The 17,042-nt window shown below is 35.2% G+C and overlaps 1 protein-coding gene across 1 annotated transcript; it reads right to left on the bottom strand.

Annotated features, from left to right (window-relative positions):
- Positions 1 to 3,496: 3,496 nt before the first annotated feature.
- On the bottom strand, positions 3,497 to 17,042 carry LOC118754620 (kelch-like protein 1; the record flags this gene model as incomplete). Its single annotated transcript, XM_036489510.1, is given in 5 exon segments — positions 3,497 to 4,002; positions 4,067 to 4,162; positions 6,526 to 6,730; positions 14,285 to 14,593; positions 16,746 to 17,042. Coding segments are annotated over 2 exon segments (573 nt in total), but the record flags the coding sequence as incomplete, so codon positions are not given.

Below are 17,042 nucleotides of genomic sequence, written 5' to 3' on the forward strand. Positions count from 1 at the left end.
ATCAAAAGTTTCAAATTTTGGCTGCAACTTTTAAATACGATTATAGAGAATTCGTTTCGATTTACATTAAAGATCGAGTTTCATCGATTTTACCGCCACGTTCGATTGAAGTGGCAATGTAAATAAACCGATATGCATAATAATGTTATGATTCCATCACAACGAAATGCGTTGTTTTTATGACGTAATGATCATTTTGGTTCCATGGCTGTTCAATGTTATTATTAGGGAAGACAAAAGGGAAATGTTTAGTTATTGGCCCATCGTTTTTGGGGTGGGGGGCGGAGGGGGAGGGGCGTGGCCCCCCAAACTCCCCTCATTCGAAAGGGGGCAGTCGCCACTTTACGAAAAGCCCCACCCCGGTGTAGTGGTTAGCAGCGCGTGCTACCATTCCGCAGGGCCTGCAGTAAAACCCGATTCAACCCAACATCAAAAATTAAAAACGAAAAACTTTCTAAAAGCGGTCGCTTCTCGGCAGGCAATGGCAAACCTCCGAGTGTATTTCTGCCATGAAAAACAGCTTCTCATAGAAATACAACCGCCGTTCTGCGTCGACGTAAAACTGTAGGTCCCTCCCCTTTGTGTGACAACATCAAGGCGCACCCCACAAATCGGACGAGAAACTCGGCCAAACACTAACATATGTGTAAGCGCCAATATATTATTAGCCGTCATCGATTCGCTACTTCTCGCTCGCTATGTTTGAGTTCCGGTCGCTTAAAGAAGAATTTTGCATGTGAAAGCAACAACAAAATTAGCTAGCACGGATAGACGATAGCGAGTTTGGTTGTACCTCATTGAGTTCGTTCGTTTCGCCACTCGCTAACTGTTGGCGAATCGATTACGGCTATTATTATTAATGCAGTAAATTAAAACCAAAATTTATTGGAAATACTGCGACCACGGGTCTGTGTAGAATAACGTAAAACCATTTTGGTGTACAAAAATCAATATTTGCTCTAAGCAAAACTAATTTCTCGATTACTGTAATCGTAATCATGAATTGCATGATTGCGATTACTTTAATTGTAATCCTAAAAATTTAACTGTAATTGCAATCCTTATTTTAATGATTACAATCATGATTAGAATAACGATTACTGCAATCGTATTCATAAAAAGTACGATTACCATTATAGTTGTAATCGTTATATTTTAAGGATTACAATTAAAGTACTTATTATCAATAAAGCATGTTGTAATTACAATTACAGTAATCGTAATCCTAAGTAATCGGTGATCGTAACTGTATGTGTATATGTACGGTGACCATCCGTCCTGTATTATACGGGACAGTTCTCTTTTTTGACCCATTGTCCTGGTAATTTATTTATTTTATACGGGGAGCCAAATGTTCTGCACTTCTTTAATGTCCTGTATTTGTCCCGTATTCGGCGTTTCGACGCTTTAACAGCTCATTAAAATGGCACGCCTATGAAGGAGTTTTAAGTGATGTTAGTATATGATCGTAGTATTCTCCATAAACAGTTATTATTTTCTAATCTGAATGCCTGCGACTAATCGAGGAATACATATGTACAGTGACCAAAATATAAATTAGGACTCGACATTTTAGTAAGTTTTGGCTATTTTTTCCTTAGTTTATTTAATGTTTATTATTTATTTTATGAAATTAAAGCTATTTTCCTAACAAAAACCAAATACCAAATTTGTACAAAAAACTATGTATTAATTCTGCAATGTTTTACCAAAATTTCAAACTTTTTAATTAAAATTTAATTTAAAAAAAAATTGGTTTGCAGTTTTGTAACTCATTGAAATTGAGTATAATAAGTGCTGCAAGTGAAGTTGCTTCTCTTTCAATAAAATGGTCGAACATACTTACTTTGTATGGAAAAAATGCGTAACACCGTCAACAAAAAAAAAAAATCCAAATAATAATGGTAAGCCTTAGCGACTTAAAATTGCACATTATTATACTAAAATTTAACGAATTTTTTTTTTTAAATTTTACGGGGTAAAAATCTCGAGTAAATTATTCTACAAATTTGTGATGTTACTAAAAGGACACTGTTACAGGGCTAATACATCTAGGATCATTGAAGAAGGCTTTAAGATCTATAAGCTGTTGTGGAAAAAATTTGCAAAATTATTTTTTGTCCCGTATTCGGCTCTCATAAATATACTCACCGTATGTACGTATATGTCATCCTAAAAGTATGTTTACATATAAATATAATCTCAATCAAAGCTCGTTTGTTAATCACCCCGTTTACACAGGTAAATCTCAAATTTGTTGTGCTTGTTATTATCACATCCCAAGGAAAAGTTAAGTTTCTTCTCTGTGCCACCGTGATCATTATTTTCTGCCATATAAAGCAATTTAAATACATTTTAACTTACCTTAAAAAACCTCTTTTCCTTGCTAGCGTCCATTTTTGTTTACTTTTTCATTTGGCATTTCTCCTCTTCTTTGCAAAAAACTATGTTGAACGCCGAAAACTGAGATTATTTTATAATTACTGATTAACGGGGGACGAATTTTGTACGGCTAATCTCTTTCTAATTACAGATTTGGGAGTTAAACTCGAGGATAATCTACTTATATGTAAACCTAGTACAAGTTTTCGTAAACAAATTAAAAAGATTGTTGACTCTCACAAAATGAAACATCACCTCCCAAAAAAAAAAAAATATTTTAAAAACAGTTCTTGAAAAACGCCTTTTTAAATGGTTTTTATAGAGAATTAATCAGAGGCCGCGATTATGACTTTAATTCCAAAATTTACTGGTCTTCACTATGTAAATCCACTTCAAAATTGTCAACTGTTTATAGCTTTAAAACTGTCATGACCATCTTTTATATAGAAATATTAAGCCTGTTTATTTAGCTTTAAAACGACGTTAATTTGAAGTTTCTACGATGAGTATAACCCGAGATATAACGATTTGAAGAAATACATGATTTTTATTTATTTATTTATTTTTTACGGCTCTTTTGAACCTAGATCATAACAATATTTAATTATAAACTTAACCTAGTATTTAAAAATGCAATACTTAAGCCTAATGGGACTATTTGTAAGAGAATTCATTTATATATATACATTTAAAATTTCACGCGACGAAAGTAAAGGGCAACGAATCACGAAAAAATTCAAACTTTAACAGATCATATCTCCGAAGAAAAAAATCCTCGAAAAGGTGTTAGCTTATTTCTTGTATAGAACCCATAAAAAAATTTGAGGCGAATCGGAGACATGACATAATTTTTTAGGAAATCCGTCTTATTTAAAAAAGAATGCCCCACATATTTTTATAATGACGTGCATTTTTTTGTAAGCGAGCGACAAAAGAACGCTCAACTCGGGTAAAATTTCCTTTTAGCTACTTAAGCAACCCTGCTGATAGCTGGCAAGAAACATGTGATTAGTTTAACGGTATTTTGATACAAAAACCTATTTAAATGAGTAATTATGCGAGGTGTTTGCGTAATATATATACTTATTTAAAATGTAAATCATGTTTATACGAAAACAAAAATTTCCCTCTCCACTTTCCCATTAACAATTCACAATAGAGCAGTTTTTTCTCTTAACAACACTACTCTTGGCTGAATTTGGATAAATAGCAGAGTTTGTATTGTTGCTTTACGTGTATTTCGTCATTTAAGCGAGTGTCCTTTTGTAGCTCGGTTGTAGAAGAATGCACCTATAGTCTCCTCCCCCTTGTCTGCACATTTGCGCCAAAATATGAATTTCTTCAGCAAAATTTTCCCTAGAAAGTCTACAACTATGCAGCTAAATACTTCTTAAATTTTCATATTTTTCATTCACTTTGAAGTAGAACTTTGGGCACAACATAACAGCTATATCGACCAGCTTCAGGTACTGACTTCTTTCTGACCCATTTATTACATTCTGGATAGTAAACTGATACGCAATATTTCATCTTTTCATTTTGGTCGCCTCCGACAACCCAAAGTTGGTCATCTTTCAAAACACAACCCATGCATCCACGTCCAATGTGCAAATAGCTCACCTATGAAAAGTAATGAAAAACTATTTTGGTTTTTAAAATTGTTAATGATATTATTTGAACTCACCTTTGTCCAATTGTTACTTTGAGGCTCATAACGCTCTACAATTTTATTTTCCTCACATCCACCTAAAACATATATGCATCCTTTGTGTGCAGCTACCTAAAATGCGAAGGTTTATGCATAAATTCAAAATATTTTGTACATTGTTAATTTTTATACATACAGTGGTGTAAAAATAAAGAGGTACACGACATTTTTTTCAAATTTTGCCTATTTTTCCTTCGTTTATTTAATATTTATTATTTTTTTTATGAAATTATAGCTCATTATCTAACAAAAACCATATAAATTCATATTTCAAGCTTTGTCCAAAAATTATAAAAATTCTGCAAAATTGCATCTAAATTTTCCACTTTTTAATCAGATTTTTTAGAATTGTAAGTATGTAGTTTTATAGCCCATTAAATTTTAGTAGAATGAAGTGAAAACTTTAGATTGCTAAAAATCGCGTGGATTTTTGGCAATTTTCCATACAAAGTATGTTCGACAATCTTTTTATGGAAAAAAATACGTAAAACATTCAGAATAAAAATTATCAAAAATCAACGCGATAGGAACTTCAAACTTGCACTTCATTTTGCTAAAATTTAATGGGCTATATAGCGCATACTCAAAAAAATTCTAAAAAATCTGATTAAAAAGTTTAAAATTTAGATGAAATTTTGCAAATTTTTATAATTTTTGCACAAAGTTTGCAATATGAATTAATATGGTTTTTGTTAGATAATAAGCTATAGTACTTTTATAAAAAAAAAAAATAAATATTAAATAAACAAAAGAAAAATAGGAAAAATATGTAAAAATATGGTGTCCCTATTAATTTTTCCACCACTTTATATGTCCCTATTAATATTTCCACCACTGTATTTGTATGTATGTAGACTAGACTGTCCCAAGAATATATGGAAGAAAATTCGTTTGCAAATTTTGATATGCATACCCGCCGTATTTGTGCTTTTGTGTCACTCAAAAAAAATTGCACCATTTCGCTAACAAAAGTGACGAGTTCTTGTGACTTATTTATTTAATTTTTTTTTTTTTAATAATGTCATTTTAATTTTTATAAACAGCCAAAGTAAATAAAACGACAATTTTCATTTGAATTTTTTTGATACCTTTTGTAAGTTTTTTGAGTATAACTTTTTCAGCTCAAAACGGTAAAATTTTTTTTGGAAACTGGGCGTGACCCGCCCACCCATGTCAAATATTTCTATCTCGAAAACCACTTCACCAATCTGTATCGTGAATTTAAGTTAACAATCGTGGCGTTAATTTTTTAAACCGTTAAACTCCGAACTCAAGAAGTTTCATTTCAATAAAAGTCCCATACTATTGAGGGAAGACGTAAATCACTTCCGTCTTAAAATAAACGTCCCGAGAGACGTAAAAAATAAAAGTCCCATAATAAAATCGTAAAATAATCGTCCCGCGAGACGAAAAAATATATTTTTCATAAATAATTATTATACAAAGACGAAAAAATTTATCTTAAAACAAGGTGACGTTTTTGATCCCAAATATTGGGATAATAATTATTTTGGGTCTCTGGTTTTAGTTAATAACTTGAATTAATCATCCATTAAAACTTTGAAAATGCGAAAAAATCGATGTTTCCCATATTTGAACGCATTAAAATCTGCATCTTTAAATTTTTAATTTTACGGCAGGATTTCTCCCAAAGGAAATTAAAAAAATTAATGCTATTTTTAAATTCAATATCCTTATACATATTTATAAGCTTTAAATTTAACTAGGATTCCTCAAAATGCATTCAAAATTAAAAATATTGAAGGATAATAGGACATTTTTGAAATTTTCCAAAAGGATATTTAAAAACAAAAGTAATTATTAATCTTGTTTTGAATTTTTCTTTAAATTGATACCCACGCTTGCCTGGTTACCAGGTTATCTAGTTCAAAAGAATGTTTCTGTGAATTTTATTGTTGTACAGTAACAAAGTGCACTACGGAAAAATTATTTTTAACCAGATAACCTGATAACCAGGCAAGCGTGAACAACCACATTATAATTTATGGTCCTTTTGAAAAAATCCTGACTACCTGGTAAAAAAATAAAAACGCAGATTTACTAAATTTTATGCCGCAATACTCTAGGGAGTATAGTAATACCGCCTTATATAGAAGTAAAATGAGTAAGTTAACAAAGCACACGAACTGCACAAAGATTATTCTGATAACTTAATTTTTTTTTTTTTTGCGAGTTTTTAATGCCGATTTCGTTTCTACCGAAAAATGCAACCTTTTCTTTGCCCTCTACGCACAAACACTAAGAAGAGGGCGATGACAAGGTGACATTTTTTGTAGAAACGAAAAATCTGCATAAGACAAAAAAAAATAAAATTAGAGGTATGCATTAGAACAAACCTCTTTGGTTTTTGTCTAATTTTCTAATGTATATATATAAGTACATCTGCATAATTTGCTTTCTCTTTGCTGACTTACCCCGGGAAAATTATGAGCTTCATTCATATCCCCGCACTGTGTCCAAGTATTCAAAGATGGGTCGTAACATTCAACAGATTTTAATTCGCATTTTTCAGTGATGCCTCCCATAACGAATATTTTGTCATTAAACGCCACTGCGCCTGCCTGGCTTCGTGGTGTTATCATACTGCTAACTAATGTCCATTCGCTACCGGGGGAATACCTAAAACGGTTTGATGACTAAAAATTCATTTCTATTTATGCCATTGTAGACGCATTTGAAGAGATAGTTTATTAGGAGTATTTTAAGAGCACTTTAAGAGTACGTATGTACATTGTAAAATATTTTGTTTTGTTTTGGTTTGGATTATTTTACAACTAAAAAATTAAATTAAAAAAACCTCAATTAAACTCAACCACCTGCAGCAGACATATGTATATGTAAGTATACATATAAGTACCCAATAAACATTTTGGCGAACGTTCGAAAATGACCTTCGATATCCAATATGAATATCGAACTGAGAACCAACCCATAAACCACCTTAGTTTTCCAACGTTCATAGTATATTGGAAATACACTCGAGATGAGTTCGAAAAAAAATGGAAACCATAGTAACAAGAGAGAAATCCAGCTCATTCTCGGAGGGAAATATAAGAAAATCACTCTCTCACATTAAAATTCCAATTCGATAATGGGCTGGATTTCGAATTCATAACGAAAGAAAAATACATTGGATATCGAAGGTTCCGTTTTGCTGGGGAATGGCCTAGTTCTCGAAGCGAATACTAACCTATTTCACATTCGTTATCGAAGGTGAGTTTATTGGGTATCTATACATAGTATAAAGGAAAGTCGAGATTCTTTGTACGCGGTAATCTCGAAAACTACTGAAGGGATTTTGACGAGATTTTCTCTAATATACTCTGTATCGACAGGAGAGTGACCTTTTTTACTTATAATTTTAATAGGGTTGCCATCTGTCTAAAAAACTATAAGATCCGCACCGTTCGTTGGATTCCAAAAGATGAGGCGTCAAATGAAAAGGACTGGCCTCTAGAAAAACACTATTTTTTTTAATAGGGTTGCCAGCTATTAATACAATTTCTATATTCAATTATAATAAGCGTATGCATCAGTTCGGCACCGTCACTGTCAAATGAAAAGACTTAGCCTCTACATGCGCAGTAATGTATTATTTTTTTGAGTAGGATTGCCACCAATTAAAAAATTAAAAGATTTTCGCCGTTCATTGGATTACAAAATGAGATGCCAAATGAAAGGGCCCGGCCTTCGCATGTACAAAAGCTTTCATTTTTTGAATAGGATTGCCACCTATTTAAAAATTACTATCTTCTATACATAGTATAAAGGAAAATCGACATATTTTGAGCACGCTAATCTCAAAAACTACTGAACGGAGTTATACGAGATTTTTTAAGTATAATCTGTATTGATAGGAATATTATCCTGAGTACTTTAAATTCCTATGGGGTTTCCACCTGTCCAAAAAATTATTAAATCCGCACTGTTCGTTGGATTATAAGAAATGAGGTGTAAAATAAAAGGGCTCGGCTTTTAGATGTTCAATAATGTATTACTTTTTGAGTAGGGTTGCCACTTTTTAAAAATTATAAGATCTTCACCGTTTGTTGGACTAAAAACTGAGGTAGCAAGTGAAAGGATATGGTCTCTGCATGTGCAATAAGTTTTTATTTTTTTTATTAGTGGGGTTGCCACCTATTTAAAAATTATGTATGTATAATACGCGAGGTCGTTTTTTTGTTAATGACATTAGATTGGCACAGTTTATTCAATTAAAAAAAAATGAGGTGTCAAACGAAAAGGCTTGACCTTCCGATTTGCAGTAAGGCTATGAGGTGGGTTTTGTCGAAGGCTGAGGTATGCTCAGCCGCTCCAGAGTCCAGCGAAGGTCCCACTAACCCCCACCAAATAAAACACAATGATTTGTGTATTAAGTCGAACACACCCACACACGCACGCGGCTATCTAGAAGGCCGGCAACTTGTCGTGCAGGGGAGAGCGGAAGGTAAAGAGCGAGAGTCGGCAGTCGGTGTCGGAGATTATCCGGCGGGTAATTGTACGGTGACGGGAGTGTTACTAGTGTCAGCGAGATTAGCAGTGGTACGTGTCAGTCGTAGCGAAGAGCGTGGCAATGAGAGCAGTCGCGGTGGTTGTGACGGCGACGGCAGCCTGCAGTTCCCTTGCAGTGGTGGTGGCGGCCTCAGCGGTGACGTTGGCAGTGGCCCATATAATGATGAGGGCGGAAGCGACCTCCCGCAGTGGTGTTGTATGCGGCCCCGATGGTGACGAAGGGTAAATGCGACCCCTTTTAATTACGACGGTGACAGCAGTACTGGGCGATGATGGTAGTGGCGATTACCGTACTCGTGACGGGCAGTAGTGGGCGGCCTGGGGCGACGATAATGGCGGCGGCCCCAGTAATGCAGACAGTAGCAGCGGGCGCTGATGGTGGCAATGGTGACAGCGGCCCTGGTTGGCGATAGTTAGCGTTCGCGGTCCTCGGTGATGATGGAGGGCGGCCCACGGTTGTAGCTTCGGCCTTGGGGCGGCAGTGGTAATAGCGGCCCCGGTGATGAGAGCAGCGGTACGGGCCCTAGCGGTGATGATGATTATGGCGGCGGCCCTGGATGGCAGTGAATAGCGGGCGGTCCTCGATAGAACTGTCGGCCTTAGGGCGGCAGCAATAGTGGCGGCCCCCGGTGATTAGAGCGGCGGTACGGGCCCTAACGTTGACGATGATTATAGCGGCGGCCCTGGATGGCAGTGGATAGCGGGCGGTCCTCGATAGAATGTCGGCCTCAGGGCGGTAGCGGTGCTGGCGGTCCAGGTTTGTTGATACCTACGGACAACTGATCATTAGTACGGTCCCCCAGGGCATCGAAAGGTTGCCCAGTCCCCCCGTATGTATTCGCGGCCGCTAGGCGCTGCAGGGAGGTGGTTCCCTCCCCCCTTCAGCGCCCGCTAGCCACGCGGTATCGCAAGCAGGCAGGGGTGTTCGGAATTGGGCAAGCCCAAACGGATCTCGCCCCTGTCTGCTTGAGACCGTAACCAAAAATGGGTCTAGCCCATAATGGTTTTGGGGTGTTGTCTGAGGGGTATTCCCCCCCTTGCAGCCCCCCTCAACCAATCAGTCTTCCTCCGAGGAGGAAAGCCAAGAGCGCCCCAAATAGGCGCGAAGCCCAGGCTGCGCTCCGTGCTTACCTACGGACAACTGATGCTGGTTGAGTTCATGCTGGCAGCTTTAGCCATGATACAAAAAAAGAAGGTAGTTTCAATAAACAACTTTTTGATTAAAAAGCAGATTTTTGACAATTGCTCAATTGTGAAAAATTCGAAGCGGCGTTACCCAATTGTAAGTTTTTTGGTGTGGGAGATTTTATATTCTTAATTTGGGATTATAAATAAAATAGTTGTGTTAATATTTACCTTTTAATAATAATTAATATCTTATCTTAAAAACGTTTAAATTTTACATTAAATTCGATAAAAACTTGCCAAATCATTATTTTAATATTAATACAATTTTAGTGAACATATTTTAAAATTTTTTTAGTGTCCTCATGATCATCTGATTATTTCACAATGTAGTTTTCTATATCGGATACGATGATTCTGATATAATTCAGACACTGAAATTATACATTTCGATCTGTTATTTAATACATATTGTCTTTGTCCATTTAACAGCAAATGGAATTTACTTTGGGATCCATGGGCCGCGAAATTTTTCCAGCAACACATATTGTTTTCACATGAAGTTTTGAAACACACAAAAGTGAAGTATAAAATAAATAGATAAAAACAAATTTTCAATCAAACTGATTTGTGTAGTTCAGGGGCGTCCTTAGTAAATGTTTTGGAGGCTGTTTTAATATATCCTATCTTATTATATATTTCTTAGCTTTTCTACATTCTGATAAGTTGAGAGAATGAAGTCTAATATTCTTTTTTGGTCAACTACGACGTTTGATTTCATTTTTTGCAATCATTAGTTCATTTCCTTTGAGGAGTCACAATGCCCATACCGGCTATGTCGATTTTTTTGAAATTTCGGACACAAATCTTCCAAGAATGGTTATAGGCTAAAACAAAACCGTTATCTAAAGGGGGTGTGGAACCTCCCATACAAATCGAATTTTTCATAGTGCATATCTCTGGAAGTATTTATGGTAGAGTTCTGGAACTTGGTATGGATATATGTATGTATATGAAGTCAATCTCAAGCTCGTGAAAAAATATGGGTTTGTTGGAAAATGCAGCGTGCCACCGTAGAACTTGGAAAAGAGGTAAATGAAATCAATCCCAAACCTATGAAAAATGGGGGTATATGAAAACGATCTCGTAGCCAGCTACGAGAGCTCGCGGTATAAGCCATATAAACTAAAATTCTGGTGATGCATAGATACCTCTGGAAGCATTTACCTAGCATACTGAGATGAGGCATTTTTCCAATGGAAATATGTACAGAAAAACGGGCGCGAAACCTTCTGGAAAGTAACATCATCACAGGGTGTATCCCTAGAACCATGTTAAGCTAAACCTTGAGGGATTACATTCTTGTCAAGACCGACAGGCATAAGCTGAAATTGCGTCGCAAGATTTACGATCGGCTTGGGTAAGGTTTAACCACTTAACCCCCCTTTGTTTTCGCCGCTACTGAATTCTATAAACTGTCAGCTTTCACACAATTTAAAATGTACATGTGTATTTAAAAATGTCATGAAAATTGTGTTGCTAGCTTCATTTTGCAAAAATGTTGCAAGTTTTTTCACAGCGTGAACAGAATAGTACTTTGCTGAGGAAATGTTGTCGAATTTCACACTTGTTTCACAGAAAGAAATTTTATATGCAATTTAACAGCTTTTCACGTGAAATAGGAATAAAACACTATGCTTAAGAACAAAGATTTTTAAATCGACAAAAAATTAATAAGAAAATTTGAAGTATTTTAGATTTTGGGTATGGTAGCACGAAATGTCACAATCTGCTTAATTGTCAGGTTGTTAATATGGCGACGGAAAAGTGACAATGGAACTACCTTGTTTTTTGTATCATCGCTTTAGCTCTGGTTTTGTATGAACCGTTTGAGAAGTGAATGGGCTTATTTTGTGTTATGGCTTTTGCGCAGTGAACTTCTTCCATCTGTTGGTGCGCATGAGTATCCAAGTTGCTGTTTGTGAAATCTGCATGTGCTTATCATGCCAGCTTCGCGTATGCGTATGTACGCCTGTATGTATGTACATAGGGGTGCTTTTAGTCTTGTTGGTATGTTAGTTTGTGTGTACGCCTACCAGTATGTATGTATGTATGTTCCTATATTGGTACCTATGTGCAGTTGTAAGACGTGTGCTAGGGTGATGTTGAATATCGCTAGCTTAGAAAGAAAAGTTGCTAAGTCCCATTTTAAAAATTTTACAGGAGAGGAAAAAATCTTCCTATAGCCATTTTCTTTAATTATTTCGCAAGACTTTGAATCAAACATTTTGCGCGTTTAAAGCAAAGCAAAACTCCATAAGAATCAGAAGGTTTCGATATTTATTAAAAGATGTCGTATTATTTTGGCCTCATCGGATTTGCGGTGCTTCTTTTGGACTTAGCAAATTTTCCTTTTATTGCTTATGAAGAGGAAAAAATAAAACAAGTACCTTTATAATTTTCGAAACGATGCGTATTCAATTTCTCTAGCCTCCTATATCAAAATATGAGTTTTCATAAAAAGTGGACTTAACAACTTTTCACTCTAAGCTAGCGATATGTTATTGTGGCGTAGGCAAAGCTACGTTACAAGGTTTTATTTTTCGAAGAGGGTTGCAACCTGTGCGAAAAATTAAAAAATGTGGGCTGTTCGTTAGATTACAAGAAATGAGGTGTCAAATGAAAGGGCTTGGCCTCTAGATGCGCAATTATATATTATTTTTTAGTATGGTTTCAACCTGTTTATTTGTCAATCGCAACTTATTTAATATCTACGATATCGCGCATACGAGGACGGCCATTGCCGGTAATGCATAGTAGAGTTCCCTAGAATATTTTGCTTACATTTATAAAAATTTTAATTGCAAATAAAATCGAAGAGAATTAAATTTCAAAGAGTTAGGCCCAATTTCAGATGGCCTATTTAAGTAGAGATTGTTGATTAACTTTAAGAATTAATTTACAGAGCATATATTTAAACGGCACTTAAATGGCACCTAATATTTTAGGTGCGTTCGTTTAAAATCTCCAGTAAAAAAACATCCAACAGCGAAATTCCGGCGAAATGTCACAAGAGAAAAAATATCCAAAACAAGGTGCGTTCGTTTAAAATCTCCAAAAAAAACCAACCAACAGCAAAATTCCGGCGAAATATCACCAGTTCTCTCACAAGAGAAAAATATCCAAAACAGTACGCGAACATAAAATTTGCAGAAACTTGCAAGTTGACGAACAGCTGATATAATTTTTGTTTACATTCAAAAGTATAAAATTTAAAACGTACGAAAACTCATCACAAAGTGGTATCCTGACACAGTTTATTGATTAAACAAATAACTACTTACTTCTTACAAGTTCTATTAGTCGCAGTCATTTTTAACATCCAAACCATCAAATTCAATTTTGTGATTTGCGTAAATTCAAACCAGCTGTTTTCCTCTTGGCAAATTGCTGTTGGCAAAAATTTTTCCAGCAGAAACCAGCAGCTTCCCCTCAAAATGAAATGTCACTATGCTCTCTCAATTTCCCCTACTTTGCAAGCTTTTTGCGTACGCGAACACAAAAACCTGAAAGTTTTGGTTAACTTTGAACAATTAACGGGTACGCGAACGCAATAGGTTCTTTCCCGTACGCAACGCGGGATTACGCGGGTGCCCCAAAACAGACCAGAAATCATTCCCGTACTCAACAAAATGTGTAATAGAGAGCGTATTGGATCGTAAGTGTCTTCTTCTTTCTGCACGAAACAGCCCGGACTTTTTCTCCGGGTAAAAATGTATGAAGTGTCAAAGTGCATATCAGCTGTTTTGTGTTCACATGTTGCCTGCATTTACTTGGCGCTTTTAAGGAATAGTGAATGGCCTGTTGATGTATTTTCGATTGTTATACACTTAAAATTGAATTTGTGAAACCAAAATTCAATTTCCAAGTGTTTGAATTTAAGTGACAAAAACAACAACAACGTGAGCTGTTTCTCAAACTCTGAGCACGAAATGTGGTTTTTTGCATTCCCGTACTTCTGGAATTTGTTGCATTTTTCAGAGCAATATTCTCTAAATTTCCGGATCCGGTCCGGATAGCTAGGGAAAGAACCTAATTATTAGCAAACAACCAAGATTGATTGGTAGGTTGTTTAATCAATCCCACCAAAAAACAATCAGCTGTTCAGCACAAAATGTAAACAAACAAGCAAATGCAACAACAATTTCAAGGAACAAGCAACAGTGCTGCCAATTGTTTGGCATATTTAAACAAAGTTTGAATTTCGTTCCACAAAAAAAAAATTTAATTTAACAAGGGTTAAACTATAGAGGCATACAAGTTTAAACTCTTGTCGGTGGTTAAATACGCACTGTGATTTTGGCCCTAAGTGGGCCAATAATTTTGTGTGATGAATGTAAGTCAGTTTTTTTTTGCAACTACTTTACAGCAAATACAGTTGCATTTGACCATATAAGGAAAATGCTTATCAATTGAAATTGTTTTTTTTTTGTACCTGGAATGTTAAAAATGCTGCTTATTTTCATGGATACTTACTTTTCCACAGACTTTGTATATTGTCGATCTGAGTTATCTCCACCAATCGCGTATACATTTCCATTTAATAGTACAACACTTGGCCAACGTCTTGACAGAATCATTGAAGGCAATGTCCTCCACTTTTTCGTTTTTTAAGCTCCAGCTTTTAACACCGTTAATTATTTCACCATTTCTTGCACCACCAATGTAAATAATATTGTCTTCCATAACAACCATGCCGTATGCGGCTGCATCATGTTCTACTTGAGCGTATTTTTGCCATTCATCCCCAGTTTGGTTATATTGAAAAATTGTGCCTTTAAGATCCTACATTATATTATGAAGTTTAATCACATATGTACATATTAAAATAAAAATAAAAATAATGGCCTTATTCATAAAAAATAAAGCCGCTTTAAAAAAGGTTTATACACTGAAAAATGCATGAAAACGTAATTTTATAATGCTCTTTAAACCTACTTTATTTTTTGTGAATAAGTCCATAACTATAAAAAGAATGTATTTGAAGGTTTTTTTTTTATACAAATATCAGGAACATATTTTTAGGGAAGCAGCTATGCTCGGATACCCATTTCAATTTTGATTAAACTAAGATATCTAATGACTCAAATGAAAGCTCATTTCACCTAGTTTTGAATGCAATCTGGCGATTTCACAAATTCAAAATAGTGGATAACAAATAAGACAAAACTCCAAATTTTGCAAAATAAAATATTATAAGTTGCATAAGTTGTAAAATAAAATATTATAGTCGATATATGACCGTGGTCGAAAGTGCTGCTCAAACGAATTTTAATTTTTGGTAATAAAACGCTCATGCGATGAAGAATAGCGCCATTGTGAATTTCGCTCGTTTAGGTGGTTCACAATACATATACTAGTATTCTTGTCAGCTGTGACGATTTTTTTTTTGGTTTCAAATTGAGCAAATCGGTAACACTGAAAGCGAAAGACACACGGCCCCTAAATTTTCGAGTTAATTTTATTAAAATCTTAAATAAATAAGGCAAAGACAACTTTATATTCGAAGGTGGAATCTCTTAACAATCCGCAAATAAGGAAAGTAGCAACATCCATGGATACGGGACTAATCTAAACACAACACAACACACAAACACAACAGAAAAAAATATGAGCTATGTGAAGGACTTCCAATGACAGATGAAAATGTGGGATGGACTTGTGTAAGGTTTTTGAACTCAACCTGTATATATAAAGAAACAAGTGAAATAATTTAAATTAATTTAATTGGGGTATACACAAGATGTCGGAAGCGTTGTGGCTTATTAACATTTTTTTTATTTTTATTTTTTTTTTATTGAGCTTTGTACCACGATTGTTTATTAGGAAAAATTGAAAAGGCAACAATAACATTGACAAATAGGAGTTTACGGGATGTACATAGCTCAGTGGTTAACGCTTCTGACTTTGAACATCGATTACGCAGGTTCGATGCCTGCTGAAGTCTAGAAAAAAAGAAGTCTGACGAGGAGAAGTGGTGATCTCCGAAATATCTGCTATAACTTCTACCGCTTAGACTTTGTTGCCTTTTCAGTTTTTCCTAATAAACAATCGTGGTACAAAGCTCAATAAAATAAAAATATTAAAAATAAAAAATGTTAATAAGCCACAATAACATTAACAAAAAAAAACGACTTTAGTTCAATCTACTTTGCTGCCGTTCTTAAAAGTGGTCCTAAACAATTGAGTTCCCATTTTTTGCAACCTGAACCTTTTACCAAATCCTTTTTGCAAATTGATTGTTCTGTTTTCCATCAGTAAAAACAGCCTTTTCATTTGTTTGATAATCACGTCCTTAGACCTGCATGCAATTAATACAAAAATGTATTATTATTTTGTCGCCAACAAGTAACAAAAAAAAACCCAAAATACTTACATTTTGAGCAATTTTGTCACACTACGCTACAGCACCGAAAGCAAAATTCTGTTTCGACAGAAAATTCGATACCCAACTAAAATTCAGAGAGGGTGGCATAGCCCATAACACCATACAAAAAAGAAGTTAGTTCCATTGTTACATAGGAACCAAAGTTATCCAGTGTAGAATTTCTTAAAAAATCTAGTTTTTAAAAAACACTGAAACTGTTCAATGGTTTAGTAGTTGCTTTTAAATTCTTTTTGGTCATTGGTGATTATTCTTGCGACTTTTGTACAATGCAGAATTTCGAAAGTATTATCACTGAATTGAAAAGCTAAGAAAGAAGCGTTTCTTTTTTTAAGTATACGCTCTCATCTATTCGGCTTCAGACTTGGACTTTGTAATTCCTACGGTTCTTAGTTCAAAAATTTTGTTCGGTAAAATTTTAATTTGGAAATAAGCGATAGTTTTCCCCGTTGGATGAATGCTTCTGGTAAGCCATTATTCTTCTAACATTTATGGCTGAATAATAATAAATATCGAAAATACACAAAGCAATTACCATTTTGTAGCACTTACATAAGCTTGCACCGCAAGCAAAGTTGTCTCTGCCGACATTTTGCATATACTTCTGCGAGGTTCTGTGTACTTTATCGATATCATTGCACGGTCTGAAGGAAGCGAAATCCACGATATTGCCTTGAATGCCAATGGCTCACATCCAGGAAGTGTTTGGACATTTCTCAATAAGAACTTTGTGTCAAAAAGGGTCAAGCGTAAGCTACTGATTAAATCTGGAAGTTTTTGTTGCCGCCCAGAAGCATCGTATTCATACCACTGCTTCACAGCATGAAAGGCATCTTCCTCACAAGTCAC

The sequence above is a fragment of the Rhagoletis pomonella genome, unplaced genomic scaffold, assembly GCF_013731165.1.
Source record: "Rhagoletis pomonella isolate Grant_MI unplaced genomic scaffold, Rhpom_1.0 Rhpom_scaffold_04249, whole genome shotgun sequence".
NCBI classification, from domain to species: Eukaryota; Metazoa; Arthropoda; class Insecta; order Diptera; family Tephritidae; genus Rhagoletis; species Rhagoletis pomonella.